This window comes from Mytilus californianus, unplaced genomic scaffold (assembly GCF_021869535.1).
Source record: "Mytilus californianus isolate M0D057914Y unplaced genomic scaffold, xbMytCali1.0.p SCAF_6, whole genome shotgun sequence".
NCBI lineage: Eukaryota > Metazoa > Mollusca > Bivalvia > Mytilida > Mytilidae > Mytilus > Mytilus californianus.
In genome coordinates, this window is record NW_026262712.1 from 18,109,786 (window position 1) to 18,126,408 (window position 16,623).

General features: G+C 33.4%; 1 protein-coding gene across 2 annotated transcripts in view; it reads left to right on the top strand.

The window, feature by feature from the left end:
* Positions 1-16,623, top strand: part of LOC127705750 (nuclear pore complex protein Nup160-like) — a 240,824-nt gene that overhangs the window by 90,108 nt on the left and 134,093 nt on the right. For both annotated transcript variants that reach the window (XM_052210099.1, XM_052210098.1), the window contains exons 15-17: positions 143-236; positions 1,741-1,906; positions 9,763-9,908. In XM_052210099.1, coding sequence (XP_052066059.1) covers positions 143-236; positions 1,741-1,906; positions 9,763-9,908 — 406 coding nt within the window. The remainder of the gene's footprint in view (positions 1-142; positions 237-1,740; positions 1,907-9,762; positions 9,909-16,623) is intronic.

Consider the following 16,623-nt stretch of genomic DNA (forward strand, 5'->3'; position numbering starts at 1 on the left):
CAGGAGTTATGGTTCTTGTGATATTGAAAAATGCCAGGACACAAATAAATGTTAATAAATCCGGGTTTGCTGTCGCTCTGACAGCCTCTTGTTGAAGTGTAAAGTGACTTGTTTCAAGTTGAATTTATTTCTTTGATTTCAGGGTGGAATAAGTTATGTGAGGCAATGTGACAAGACAGAAGAACTATTCCTTGGTAGTGGTCAGTGGTTAGAACAGGAAGAAAATGACTTGCAAGGTAGGTTATGTTATTTTCCTTGTTTGTATCAATGACATCAGCTTGCAGATCATCAGTTAAATCTCAGTAGGTAGCAGTCATTAAAGCTGAATGGATGTGCTTGGTCAGCTATGCTTTCCCCTTAAAACTAAGATGTGTGACTACTGAAGGATGGCTCAATGAGGAACTACTTTTGATGACAGAAACCAATTCAATAGTACAGTCTTCATTTTAGTCTTGATAGCATTGGGTCAGCATACACTCCAAAATCCATTATGGTTGGGAGAGTGTTATGCTGTATGATGTCCAAAGACCTGTATCAGTGGTGTTGGATAAGAAATGGACTGCCATGCATTTCACTGTCTCACGATATTTTCATGGTTCAGTGACTACTTGAAAAAAAAAGATTTTTTGAATGTTAATTTATTATGAGTAACAGTATAACTATATTTGGTATGTGCATACCTTGCAAGCTTCAGGTCCTCATGCCCGTCAGATAGTTTTCACATGACCTCTACCTCATTTCATGGATCAGTGAACAAAGTTAAGTTTTGGTGGTCAAGTCCATATTTCAGATACTATAAGGTCTAGTATATTTGGTGTATGGAAGGATGATTGTAAGGTGTACATGTCCAACTAGCAGGTGTCATATGACCTTGACCTCATTTTCATGGTTCAGTGGTTATAGTTAAGTTTTTATACCCCTGCTTTAAAAAGGTGGGTGTATACTGTTTTACCTCTGTCTGTCCATACCTCTGTCCATCCATACGTCCATAGTTGGTTTATGTTCTCTAACTTTATATTGCCTCAACCAAATGTTATGAAATTATACACAATGCTTATTATCACAAAATACTGTTTTTTTGGGGGTGGCACTCTTATTGTTCAAGAATTATTACAATTAGAAAAATTGCTGAATTTTTTTGTTTCCGTTCTCCCACTTAAGTTTGCCTCAACCAAATGTTATGAACCTTATACACAATTGTTATTACCACAAAACTCAGATCAAGGACAAATTTGGTAGCGTGACTATTACTGTTTTTCAATTATGTCCCTTTGTAACTTTATATGATAGACCTGTGTCCCATGGACACATTCCCCATTTCTTTCCCTATCCATTAAAATTGATACCCACGAAAATAAATGAATCCACAATATATCATTCTAATTTGTATTAACCCGTTTGTACATCTTCTTTTTCACATTTAGCCCATTGCCTAGCATATCCTTGACTGAATCCATCAGTATTTTGAAGTTGTGAGAGATATTGCCCTTAGATTGTGATTTTTACAATTCTTTGCCTATTTTCTTGGAACTAAATATAATAAATGGATAGAAACTTTTAAAACAAAAATGATCAAGTACAAGATCTACACATATGTCATAAGGGTTCAAATGTATAGTGTTATTGCCATTTAGAGTTTATTTTTTACCCGAAAATGGCCATTGTTACAGGTGACACTAATTATGTTGATGACTTCCAAAAATTAGAAAAATCAAAATGCACCTCTTTTTACTTCTTCAGATCTGTCCTTAAAGGATGATATACGAACATTATCTGAGTGTCTACAGCTGATCGATGGAAAGTTAACAGAAGATATAACTGCTCAATTTGAATGTCAGATTTCTCTTAAAGAAGATGTGAAGAATCTTGCAGAACAAATTGTAGATGAAATGTTTTTTAATACAAGGTAAAAGTATTGTAGATGAAATGTTCTTTAATACAAGGTAAAATAATACTCCAAATTGACAACAGCACTTCAAATGGTCTGCAATTTTATTTGCTATGGTCTACAAGGCAGGCTTCATCAGGACAATTTTCATACAGAAATTAATTACTGAAGTACTCAAAGTGGTACATTGAATTTGACATTGTCATGGTGAGAGAAACAATGAAAAGTGAAAGTAGCAATACAGAGTTATAAATAGATAAGATAAATATAGAAAAATTTGTTTACAATGTAACTTGAGTTCGTTTTACTTTTATATAATACATGACATTGTTCTAAAGGCTTGGTATCTAAATGGACGATCTTCCCATGGTTCCTACCACTTCGCAAGGCTTCTCTTCCAACCTGGCCATTGTTGGATGTTACTACATCCTGGCGCATCAGCAACAATGGGAAGATTTTGGTCGCTGCTAAAGGAAAATAAAATTGTCAAAAATTGTTCTCTTGTTTATTATTTGGTGACTCTGTATAATTTTTGGATCGTCTGCTGTAGTTGGTCTGTTTATCGGCATGGTTGTAACATCCAATGTACCACTTTGAGTACTTCAGTAATTAATTTCTGTATGAAAATTGTCCTGATGAAGCCTGCAAGAAACATGTAGGCCATAGCAAATAAAATTGCAGACCATTTGAAGTGTTGTTGTCAATTTGGAGTATTATTTTAATGTTGCATTCAATTGCATAATTTGACAACCCTGCATACCAAGGTATCCACTTCAGGGACTCTATCGAAATAATTCACACAGGGGTTGACGGACGGAGTTTAATTTAATACAAGGTAAAAGTATTGTAGATGAAATGTTCTTTAATACAAGGTAAAAGTATTGTAGATGAGATGTTCTTTAATACAAGGTAAAAGTATTGTAGATGAAATGTTCTTTAATACAAGGTAAAAGTATTGAATAGATGTAGCAGGAATTTATTTGTGAATTATTTTAGATAAACCTAGATAACCATTTAAAATAAAATAATCTGCAGCATCATTGCTAGTTTGAATTTGTATAATCACCTTAAACTTTGATGCTTAAGATTGATTTATTGCAGTTGTTATTTTGTTAGCCTGAGACTATAGTCACAAAAAGCCTGACATTGGGATAGTGATTCAGCGGCAACGTTTACAAACTTCTTAAAAGCTTGATATATCTGAAGGTAGAAGGCCTGGATCCTTCATGCTTATGTTATGAAGTTTCTGTCTTTTATATGTCCTTGACCTAATTTTCATGGTTCAGTGACTGATTGAAAAAAAAGTTGAGATTTTTAGTATTCTTAATTTCTCTCTCATTATGAGTAATAGGATAACTATATTTGGTATGTGTGTACTTAGAAAGATCCTCATGCCTGTCAGGCAGTTTTCACTAGACCTTGACCTCATTTTATGGTTCAGTGAACAAGGTTAAGTTTTCTGGGTCAAATCCATATCTCAGATACTATAAGCAAAAGGTCTACTATATATGGGGTATGGAATGTTTGCAAGATGAACATGTCTAATTGGCAGGTGTCGTGTGACCTTGACCTCTATTTTTTGTGTTTTGGTCTGTTTTGCTAATACTGTATGCAATAGGCCAACTATATTTAGTGAACATACCTGTCAACTGACCCGGTTCTTGCGGGTGTGACCCAAGATTTTCACAATTCAGAGGGGTCACCAGGGACACCCACCGGGTGACCAAATAACCCGGGATTTCGGAAAATAACCCATTTTCACCCGGATTCCTAAGCCTTCAGACTGATTTCGTAAGTGATTTTCCTTTGAAATAACCGGTAAATTCGTATTTCTTCCTGGACAAGAAGTTCAACTACCTGTGTAAACTCAAACCAAGTGACCCATTTCAGTGCATAGCTATACTTGACAGCTTTGGTGTCAAACACACTGTTAATTAACAACAATTACCTTAGCTTTAGGCCAAAATAAAAATATTGTATGTTTGCCCAAACGCGACCGACCCAAAAAAAAACCGCCGACTCAAATTCTTTTTTTGCCGTTTTTTTTAAGAATTTTTTTTTTCAGATTTTTTTTGTGTCCGCTCCGTCATCGTATAAAAGTTAATGTTCGTCGTCTTTGCGTTTGAAAGTAATTGTGAATAAGATTAAAAGAAAGCGTGTAAGAGACGCAGTTAATCAATATTCTATATTCTCGGTTTTTATACGACCGCAAAAAAATTTTTGTGGTCGTATATTGGTATGACGTTGGCGTCATCGTCGTCGGCGTCGTCTGGCGTCGTCCGAAGACACATTGGTTTTCTCACTCTAACTTTAGTTTAAGTGAATGGATCTCTATGAAATTTTACCACAAGGTTCAATACTACAAAAGGAAGGTTGGGATTGTTTTTGGGGGTTATTGTACCAACAGTAAAGGAATTAGGGGCCAAAAAGGGGCCAAAAATAAGCATTTTTGTAACTTCCAGACATAACTTGTGTGTTAGTGTATGGATCTCTCTGACATTGTACCACAAGGTTCCATATCACAAAAGGAATGCTGGGATTGATTTTGGGGGTAATTGCCTCAAAATTTTAGGAATTAGGGGCCAAAAAAGGGGCAAAAAACAAGCATTTTTCTAGTTTCATAACAATAACTTGTGTGTAAGTGTATGGATCTTTCTGAAATTGTACTACAAGGTTCCATATCACAAAGGAAAAGCTGGAATTGAGTTTGGGGGTAATTGCCGAAACGTTAAGAAATTGGGGGCCAAAAAGGGGCCAAAAATAAGCATTTTTCTAGTTTCCAGACAATAACTTGTGTTCAAGTGTATGGATCTCTCTGAAATTGTACTGCAAGGTACCATACCACAAAGGGAAGGCTGGGATTGATGATGGGGGTAATTGCCTCAATATTTTAGGAATTAGGGGCCAAAAAGGGGCAAAAAACAAGCATTTTTCTAGTTTCAGGACAATAACTTGTGTGTAAGTGTATGGATCTCTCTGAAATTGTACTACAAGGTTCCATATCACAAAGGGAAAGCTGGGTTTGAGTTTGGGGGTAATTGCCCTAAACGTTTAGGAATTGGGGCCAAAAAGGGGCCAAAAAACACATTTTTCTAGTTTCCAGACAATAACTTGTGTTCAAGTGTATGGATCTCTCTGAAATTGTACTGCAAGGTACCATTCCACAAAGGGAAGGCTGGGATTGAGTTTGGGGGTGATGAATCATAAGGGGGTTCAAAAAATTTGGAGGGGGGGGATTTTTTTTTTTTCCTTTTTTTTTTCTTTTAAAATTTAGCCATTTTATGTTGGTTATTTCTGATTTATATTTAAAAGCAAATAATAATGATATGGTAGGAGATACACACCAAACAGGATGTGTAAATTATTATATAATAAGTATTGTGCAATAGCAAGAAATTTTCAATTGCGCAGTATTGCACAATAGCAAGAAATCTTCAATTGCACAGTATTGCGCAATAGCAAGAAATCTTCAATTGCACAGTATTGCGCAATAGCAAGAAATATCCAATAGCACAATATTGCGCAATAGCAAGAAATTGTCAATTGTACAGTATTGCGCAATAGCAAGAAATATTTAATTGCACAGTATTGTGCAAAAGAAGATACTTCGTATAAATTGCTTATTTCTTGACCAATTTCAATGGGGTTTTATTCTTGAATTCTTGGGTTTCTTTAATATGCTGAATCTAACCGTGTATTTAGTTGTTGGATTTTGGGCCCCGTTTTTAAATTGGTCCACATTGAGGTCCAAAGGGTCCAAAATTAAACTTTGTTTGATTTCATCAAAAATTGAATTATTGGGGTTCTTTGATATGCCGAATCTAACCATGTATTTAGATTCTTAATTTTTGGTTCCGTTTTCAAATTGGTCTACATTAAGGTCCAAAGGGTCCAAAATTAAACTTAGTTTGATTTTAACAAAAATTGAATTCTTAGGGTTCTTTGATATGCTGAATCTAAACATGTATTTAGATTTTTGATTATGGGCCCAGTTTTCAAGTTGGTCCAAATCGGGGTCCAAAATTAAACTTTGTTTGATTTCAACAAAAATTGAATATATGGGGTTCTTTGATATGCTGAATCTAACCATGTATTTAGATTTTTGATTTTTGGGCCGCGTTATCAACTTTGTCCACATTGAGGTCAAAAGGGTCCAAAATTAAACTTTGTTTGATTTCATCAAAAATTGAATTCTTGGGGTTCTTTGATATGCTGAATCTAACCATGTATTTAGATTTTGGATATTGGACCATAATAGGTGAATGTCCAATTTAAAATTTTTAAGTTCTTAGACCACATTCATTCTGTGTCAATTATTTAATCACAATCCAAATGCAAAGCTGTATCAAGCTTGAATGTTGTGTCCATACTTGCCCAAACTGTTCAGGGTTCGACCTCTGCGGTCGTATCAAGCTGCGCCCTGCGGAGCATTTTATTATCTTCTGATTTAACGAACTTAAAGAAGTAAAACATGTGAAATTGCGTACCGACGTTTCCTTTACCTGGGATACAAAATTAGAACAAATTGTTCTAAAAATAGATTTGTTTCTATGACCCGTATGTACAATGTACATCATTACACTTTGATTAGAATAAACTGTTCAACTGTACTACACAGTTTATTATCATTTTTAACAATAAATGTGTAATGAACTGCCTTTGATATGCAGTATTTACCGCTTGCACAGTGATGTAACACTGTTTCTTTAACCTCGTTAGTTTTGTTTATGCAAAGCAGTAAAGGGGCCCTGTATGGGTTATTTGCTGGACACGAGTGTTGAACGTGTGAAAATATAATAATTAGAAGTGAATGCTCTTTTCCAAAAATAATAAAAATAAAAGATTGACGAATAAAATTCTTCAATCATATATAAATCCCCTGTAATGTTTAACATAAATGCAAATCACCCCAAGCACCCCAAATGTTATCTATGGACAATGCTTAAAATCCAATCAATAATTAACACCTTTTGGGATAGAATGGTCATGTTTTAACAACAATTACCTGTTTGACATTTTATGACCTTGAGGCTTAAAATAGAACATGGGAAACTTCACCTGTGTTCACATCGAGGGTTATTTAAAGTAAAACTCCATCATCAGTTTGATCATATAAACACGAAAGAAACTGTTTTAAAACTTTATTTTAATAACACAAAAGTGAATATGAAATAATAACGAAAATAATGATGCATTCAAGAAAAATATACTTACCAAATTGCCGTTTCCGGTCAAAAATCTCGTCAGTTTGAACTAAGCATATCTAGCCGGCAATTATTTTCTATGCAATTAACCGAAAGGCCACTTGTAAGGCTATGCATATAACCGGATAATTTAATATTAGATGAATGGGAAATGGTTTTGTGCAGGAGAAAATTATGCAATTAACAGAATTATGCTATTAAGCGGTATGCGATTAAGTGGAGTCGACTGTATACTGTTTTAATATTTTCATGCAAATTCTGATAAAAAAAAAAGAATTTGCCTATCTACCTACCCACACCCAGTCATCATGGGTCGGGTTTGGGCAAACTGAAATATTTTTAATTGTGGCCTTAGGTCGTAAATAATTTGTGTATTTCAAAGTTGTTTTTTTTACTTCCCCTTTTTTGTCATCTCACAATAATCTCCTTTAACTTATGTTTTTTTTGTAAAAAGATTAAATCTGAAATGAATTGATTGCAAAAACATATCAGAATAATACATTTACTTATTTTTCTACCTTAGAACAATTAAAAAATAAAAATTTTGAAAATTGCTTTTTATGGCCCCGCAACGAAGTTTTACCCTTGTCCGTAATTCCGTCATTCCGTCATTCCACAACAAACCATTATACGGAGTTTTTTTCTAAACGCCTTCATATATTGGCCTGATTTTTGGCATGTGAGTTAACCATGATGAGTTACAGATCAAGATTAAGTTTCATTCCGCTCCGCTAATTTTTGCCGAAATTACGGGCTTTGGACTTTGATAAATTGTTGAAAATCACAGTTATACGGACTTTTTTTCTAAACGCTTTCAGATATTGGGCTGATTTTTGGTATGTGAGTTACTCATGATGAGTTACAGATCAAGTTTAAGTTTAGATCCGCTTGGCTAATTTTTGCTGTAATTTCGGGCTTTGGACTTTGATAAATTTTTGAAAATCACAGTTATACGGACCTTTTTTCTAAATGCTTTCAGATATTGGGCTGATTTTTGGTATGTGACCTAACCATGATGAGTTACAGATCAAGTTTAAGTTTCGTTCCGCTCCGCTATCTTTTGCCAAAATTAAGGGTTTACAACTTTGAAAATTGTTGAAAATCAGTTATACAGACTTTTTTTCTATACGCCTCCAGATTTTGAGCTGATTTTTGATATGTGAGACTACCATCATGTTTGTGTCCACATGTGTTATTGAAATTGCAGATTTTTCAACTTTTTGAGAGGGGGCCATTCGTGTCGCTTTGACACATCTAGTTTCATCTATACCTCTTTTAATTGTTAACTTTATCTTATTATATTCGAAGATCAACCTCTGATACGATCGAATGATATAAACTGCACCAATATATGCAAGGAAAACAGAAAATTGTCACATTGAATGTCATGGAATGAATATGAAAAGGAATTAAGGCAATATAACAAAAATCTATCAATGGCCTTCAAGTGCAATGAAGTAATAAGATGTACAATTTTAAATTACTTTAAAACTATGTGGATATGTTTTGGAAACTTTGATATAAATTATAAGAAAAATGTCCCCTAAATACTGAAATTCAGCTCAAAAAAGTTTGTACGCGTTATGACCAGAGATTTCATTCTTCTATGCAGGTCATCACTTGCATTTTCATTGTCATAGGTTGACAGGTATGAGTGTATGAAAATATTTTACGATGTATATGTCAAACTGGCATGTTTTATTTTTCGAATACTATAAGTAATAGGTGGTCTGTTTTTTCTAATAAGCAACAGGTCAACTATATTTGGTGTATGAAATGATTGTAAGGTGTAAAAACCTGCCAACTTTCTACTTCGGTAAATGAAAATAATTTTGTTGTTAGGTATACAGTTTAAATGGAGAAAGGAAATGTTTTTACAAAATAAATAATTTTGATATTCATAGTATGAAGAAGTGAAAATTTATAGTAATACCAAACACTTATCAAAGCTGGTATATAGACCAGATATAACCATGTATTAGTAAACATAAGTAACAAAAAAGCATTACAAATAGTATCAACAGGTCAAATTAACAAGAAAGTAGGATTGGAGAGTACTCACAGTTACCGACAGCTAGTTAAAAGCCAAAAACAATTAATAATAAAAAATCATGCATCAGAGACTAAAATCAACTAAAACACATACCAGGGATTTAGTATTTCACGTCATAAACAGTCAAAGAAGACATGTCTTGAGCCAATACCAAAAATAAATGTATCGACAGGCAATGGGATAGCTAGGAGATAACCTCTTTATAGATAAAAATAAAAAAATAGATAAAAATGGGTGTGTCTTTATACATCCCGTTATGATTGTAAGGTGTACATATCTGTCTGGCAGGGTTCATCTGACCTTGACCTGATTTTCATTGTTAATTGATCAATGTTAAATTTTCCGAGTTAAGTTTGTTTCTTAGAAACTATGTGCAGTAGATCAACTATATTTAAAGCATATTTGGTGTATGGAATGATTGTAAGGTAGTGAACATGTATTCCACGTTTGGTTTATCTGACATTGACCTCATTTTCTTGGATCATAAGTTTATGTAATATTTGCCGTATAGCTTTATATTTAGATCTATCAACATAAAATCAATGGTCTGTAAAGAAGACGTTACATTTCAGTGTGTGCATTCTTGTATGTTCATCCTTGTTGAAATGTTCTTTTAGTCTGATAGACAACTCAACAGCAGCTGATTCACTGGCCTACCTTCTACAAAATATTGCTGACATACAACTGGCATTGAAAACAATTTTACAGTCACTAGACATACAACAGAGAGGAGGAGAACAAGACTTTGTGATGGACACTTCAGGTATTATATTGAAATTAGTGAACCAAGGTGGGGAAAATAGTACTTGACAGTCCTTTAGGTAGTTTGTCAATATTTGGGTAAGGACAGGCATTTCAACACTTATGTAGACCTTTATGGGGTTAATAATGGAAGGAGTCAGAGAATGCAGTTAAAACTAGGTTTTTCTTTCTTCAGATTTCTTTTCTAAGTAACTTACAGCAAAATCTGTCTAGCTATCCTGGCAAGGTTCTGAACAGTCATCTATATCAATTTTTGGCTGGGTTTCACAAGGAAATGATGTACCCACTTTCTGATATCACTTCTCAAAATGCTCTGAAACTTTACAAAATGATTGCACACATTTGTGTGATGTACCCGTAGAAAGGCTTGTATAGTCCGCGGTTTTATTCTCCAAAATTGGACCTTCCAGACGGGGTGCGGACTATAGAGTACAATAAGCAAGAAATAATAGAAAAATTTCAATTTCGCGGTCGAGGTGGTTTGTTTACATTCCGCCATCTTTGTTATTTCTATTGTAGAGGGCGCTCTTATCATTTTTCAAACTAATAATTTTAACTCATCCATATTAATAAGTTATTTCTATTCAATATCAAATTAATACTGATAAATATAAAAACTAAACCTTTCATTACAAATTTCTCGTTTCTTTTCAATGCATTGGTTGAAATAAACTGGTATCTGCTCGATTGAAACGATACAAACATAGTGAAAAAGACAACCGTAAACCAGCTTAGAATTTGTAAACTACAAAACGAAATCGGTTATTGTTCGTTCCGTTTTGGTGTTTCATACTGACTAATATGGTTTGTATTAGCTTAAGACCCTTCAAACATTAATGTGATAGATATATTAAAGACTGTTTTACAAAAGGATGGAACTGTTTTCCTTTCAAAGTCGTATTATAGTGATATCTGTTATGTACGGATTTCGACTCTCACCGGTTAATTTCTTCTTTTACAGGTGCTTTTTAAACTTCCTGTTTAAACATACACAAGTTTTTAAATTGTTTTTTTAAATGAATTAAACTTATTTTAACAATCATGAAGCGTTCTAGAATCATTAACAAGCAGTTTCAGCTTCTGTTTGATGAAGGAAAACAGGTTTTTCCAAGAAAATACCGCAAACGACCGCACAGGATTTGAAATTACCGGAGTTTCATTAGACCTTTTCTAACAGTTACAAAAAGTTTTTTTACCTAAAATTTCGTGGGGAGAAGGGGGTGCGGACTATGTACCACTGCGAACTATACAAGCCTTTCTACGGTATCTGTTATTTTGAGCGGTTACAGGAACTATTTTATGTTGGCTATGTGAGCTATTACCCTCACTCATTTGGCATCTATCTGTCTACTTCTTCACAGAGGTGGCAACTGTTAAATATTTTGCTGTGAATCCCATTTCTACCCTTTCCCCCGCGATATAAACAAAAACTGTTCCCAAACAGAAACCTGCTTTCTTATCATGCTGGAAAATTAATGACAGAATTCCGAAAACCAGTAAGTTTATTTTTAACCCAAACCCAGTTGGATAACTATGTTTTCAATATGAAATCAAAATTTGACATATTCCTCCTTCTCTAAGCATGTGTTCTTATCCCTCTTTTAAATATTCTAGGTTTGCACTCTGTCTGTCTGTCTGTCCTGTCTGTCTCTGTCTGTCTGTCTGTCTGTCTGTCTGTCTGTCTGTCTGTCCGTCCGTCTGGCAAATCAGTTTTCCAGACTTTTATTCTTCATGCTTGAAAGATATTGATTTGATATTTGGTGTATTGTTTTATCATAGAAACGGCCATAGTGTCAAAAAGTCAGCAGGTCACACGAAGTTGAAATTAAAGGGATACAATTTTGGTAGGAAATGTACTTAAATCAGTATAATTGTCAAATCTTGTAATATATTTCTGGTGGCAATAATTCAAATATCATAAAGTTATCACACAAAATCTTTACCAGACTCGAATATAAATAAGAAGATGTAGAATTACCTAATAAGGCTTTATTAGTATATGAATGATACATTTCAATTTTATTTTAGTAGTATAAAAATTGTTTGTGCTCGTAAAATTTCAACTGGGCCCCTGAAAAAAAATATTTTAGGGGCCCAACAGTTAAATTTAGTCCCTGACTACATAAACTTTTTCGAAGATCTTCTCTGAAAAAACTATATCATTGGATGATTACACCATTCACAACACTAGATCTATGGACACATTCTTCTTTTTTACTAATTTTCTTTTCCACCATTTACTTTTTTCAAAGATCTTCTTTTAAATTAATTAATGAATTTCAATTAAACTTAGAGAGAATGATGTTTAGGGTATATTGTACAAGGATCCGGAAATTTTTTCACCTAATTTTGATCATTTTGAGATAACTTAAAAGTTGGTGCCCTTTTTCAAACTAAGGTTGTCAAAATCACATTACTGAGTATGCTCATACAGTCATACTTGTAGCATCAACGAACTTGTTTAACTGTTGCATCGCATTTACTTCAAATTTTCCTGCCATTTTCCTAAAAATCTTTTAAGAGCAATTAAGGGCAGGCAAGAATTTAAAAATGAAATGATTTTTATGACTCAAAACGATAAATTTCTCAGACATCGCTAACGTTTCTTTCGATTTTGAAGACAAAATTAAAACCGGATGTTTTGCGACAATACTAAAACGAGCAATTCCGGACTCATTTCCGGGATTAGTTTTGTTTATCAAATTCACAGGAAATCATCGGCTTTTTAATGTTTATACGACCACAACATTTTTTTTGGGGTTCATATAATGCTATGATGTCGTCGTCGTCCGAAGACACATTTGGTTTCTGGACAATAACTTTAGTTTAAGTGAATGTATCTCTTTAAAATTTTTTAAGAAGATTCAATACCACAAAAGGAAGATTGGGATTTATTTTGGGGATGATTGTCCCAACCGTTTAGAAATAAGGGGCCCAAAACAAGCATTTTTATAGTTTCAGAATAATTACTTGTGTATAAGTATTTCGATTGCTCTACAATTGTACCACAATGTTAAATACCACAAGTAGAATGTTGGGATTCATTTTAGGGATTATGGTGCCAACAGTTAAGGAACTAAGGGCCAAAAAGGGGCCAAAACAAGCATTTTTCTAGTTTCCAGACAATAACTTGTGTTTAAGTGTATGGATCTCACTGAAATTGTACTACAAGGTTCCATACTACAAAGGAAAGGCTGGGATTGAGTTTTGGGGTAATTGCACCAAGGGGGATTAAAAAAAGTTGGAGGGGAGGGGGGGATTTTTTTTTCCATTATTTTTTGTTCATATTTTTTTCAAAATTTTTTGAAATCTCAAATTTTTGAAAAGTTTCAAGAAGAAATCTTCAATTGCACAGTATTGTGCAATAGATTTGTAACATCCTTGACCACTTTTATTTTGTGTCAGAAACCTATATTATGTCAAAAATTTGATCACAATCCAAATTCAGACAGTATTACGCTTGAATATTCTGTCCAAATTTGCCTCAGTTCAGGGTTAACATCTGCAGGCTTATCAGGCTGCTCTCAGCGAAGCATTTATTTACTTTTGAAAGTGTTTGAATATTAATGATAATAGTTGCACTTGTTTAATAATTTAGCATGAAATCATTTTGAATTTATGATTTAGTGTCTAATCTGCGGAAGAGAATTTCAAGCATGTATATTACATGGTAAACAAAGCATGTGTGTTAGTAGTGAAAACATAGTTTTTTCTACGTAAAAAGTTTTTTGTCATGTGAATTTCTCACTTGAGTATGAGAATAACTATATTTGGTATATGGGTTTCTTGCATGGTCTTCATGTCTCTCAGATAGGATTCACCTGACCTCAACCTCATTCCTTGGACCAGTGATCAAGATAAAAGTAATTTGATTAAGTCAGTTTCTCTGATAATATAAGCAGTAGTTCAAGTATGCATACTTGGTGTATGGAATGATTTTACATATTATCTGTCCAGCAATCAACACTAGGCACGATAACTCAAGTTTGCTTTCACCATCCATCATATAATTTCAACACAATATAAGAATTAATGAAAAAGAGCTCCCTTTTATATTTAGCTCACCTGGCCCACACATACATGTGATTCTTCTAGCCAGATTCAAATTCTCCTGATTTTAAGCCTTCTTCTGTACGTACCTCCTTTTAAGAATTTAAATCTTTTGCTTTTTCAAAAGTTAATTTCCCATATATTTTGTCAATGTCACTTTTTGTTATATATTCTATGTCATTCGCTTGTTAACCCTAATTAAATTAATTTGTGAATCAAGATGATTATAACCAGCAAATTCAGTGGACAATAAATAAAGATTATTAATATTAATTATAATACTATTTTTGACAGCATGCCTCCTCTATAAACAGAGCTCCAGATAAGAATTCACAAATTGGGGTTTTTACCCATCATTTTTTTATGTAATTGGGTGATAGAGTTTTTTAATTGCATTATCAATTCCGATTCACCCCTCAAGCAAATATCAAATTGGGTTTTTCACCACCAAGCTCCTTAATGTATTGGGTTTTGTCATCAACACAATATTGAATATTTAGGCATGTTATAATCACATTATATCAACCCAAGATGTTTTTCCATCTTTAATATGTTTCTTTCTTTGTATATGTGCTAGCTGTTTTGTTTGGTTTATTCACTGACGAGCAATTGTACGTTTGATTTGTGTCCCGTTTTAAACGTTCTGCCAGTTTTGTATTTTCTCGCAACTTATATAAACTGCAGCTGGTATCAATAGTTGGACAGTAACTAATTACCTTTCTAGATCCCATATGATATCCTACAGTTTATTTGGGGTAGGTGTGGCTTAGTGTTAAGATTTTTATGTAATTTATGTGAAATTTAGGTGCTGTAAGAAAGTTTTGCCAGTCCTTTCACCTTTTTGCCAGATCTACTTTTCAATAAAAATAATAAGTAGTTCCCAAGATTTAAGATATACCCCAAAACCTTGACCAGGTTTAAAGGGTGGTTTAATTACGGACACCACATTCAACTTCAATATACAAATAATTCTGCAACATTAAATAAATAAATAACACTTGCCAATAAGACAGCTATCTTAAGCATACAGAACAATTAGACCAAAATAAAGAAAGTGTCAAGCTGCATTGACGTAAAAAAACGGATATGTGTATTCACTCATCAACTTAAAATGAAAAAATAATATATAAACTAAAATTATACCTGAATGTTTTTGTTTAATTTAATTAACATAAATCTGGGTTAAGTTATCCCTTATTAGAACTTTTGGTTTCCTATGCTTTCCAACTACATATCATGTCATAATTAATTTGGCCTTTCACTTTTTCCAACTGATTTCGTTCTTGAAGAAACCCAGTGTTTATCGTTCTAGCAATGTTCTCGTTAAGGTACGCAAACACGCCCGTGCGTTCGACGGACGCTTCATAAAACACTAGATGATTCTTGTTATCATCATAACTTGTCCTCAGCTATCAAACATGCTTCTATTCAATATTTTTAACGGACATTTACTTTCGTTTTAATTCATTGTATGTTACGATAAGTCCCGAGCAATTCGAAAAAAATATGAAAACATGACAAACGCTAATTGGATAAACGCCGAGAAGATCGAAATGTTTTCATAAACACGTGTACCTTTTGAGCAACGGAAAATTCCAACAGGGACCCATTTCAGCTACTTGATGCAGGGCTCTATTTTTAGAACGAAAGGAAATTTCCAATTATAAATTTTATAAAAATAGATTTACGCGACGATTGTAATTAGATAAGGGTAAATAACGCAAACGATAGCGAATAAAAGCGTTAAGAACTCATGGTTTTGGCATATAATTGGGTTTTCCTTTGAATTAATTGGGTTATTGAACCCTGCAATGGACAATTGCATTGGGTTTTTAATCATTTGTATTGCGTGATCACGCAAATACGCAGCTTATCTGGAGCTCTGTATAAAATTATCAATTCAAATATTATGATTATATATAACATTATAATTTAAGCCACCAATCACACACAGTTCATATATTGACATCATAATTGTTTCTCTCATTATACAACTCTAGGCCAAATATTACCATACTTAAACATCATTGGTGCCCAGTAAATGTTTGGCTGATATCATGAAACTTTAGGAGCTATGTTAAAAGTGACAAAATTGATAAACATGACAAGATCTATTTACTCTGAAGGTTTGGTAACCTCAGTTGTGCCTCTTTTATTTATCATGTCTCAGGAACACTGAGCTTTTCATACTGTTTTAAATATTTTCTTCATGATGATGACTTAAACTATGTGTTTGTATATTTATGTTGGTGTTATCAGAATATTTTCTTCATGATGATGACTTAAACTATGTGTTTGTATATTTATGTTGGTGTTATCAGAATATTTTCTTAGTGATGATGACTTAAACTATGTGTTTGTATATTTATGTTGGTGTTATCAGAATATTTTCTTAGTGATGATGACTTAAACTATGTGTTTGTATATTTATGTTGGTGTTATCAGAATATTTTCTTCATGATGATGACTTAAACTATGTGTTTGTATATTTATGTTGGTTTTATCAGAATATTTTCTTAGTGATGATGACTTAAACTATGTGTTTGTATATTTATGTTGGTGTTATCAGAATATTTTCTTAGTGATGATGACTTAAACTATGTGTTTGTATATTTATGTTGGTGTTATCAGAATATTTTCTTAGTGATGATGACTTAAACTATGTG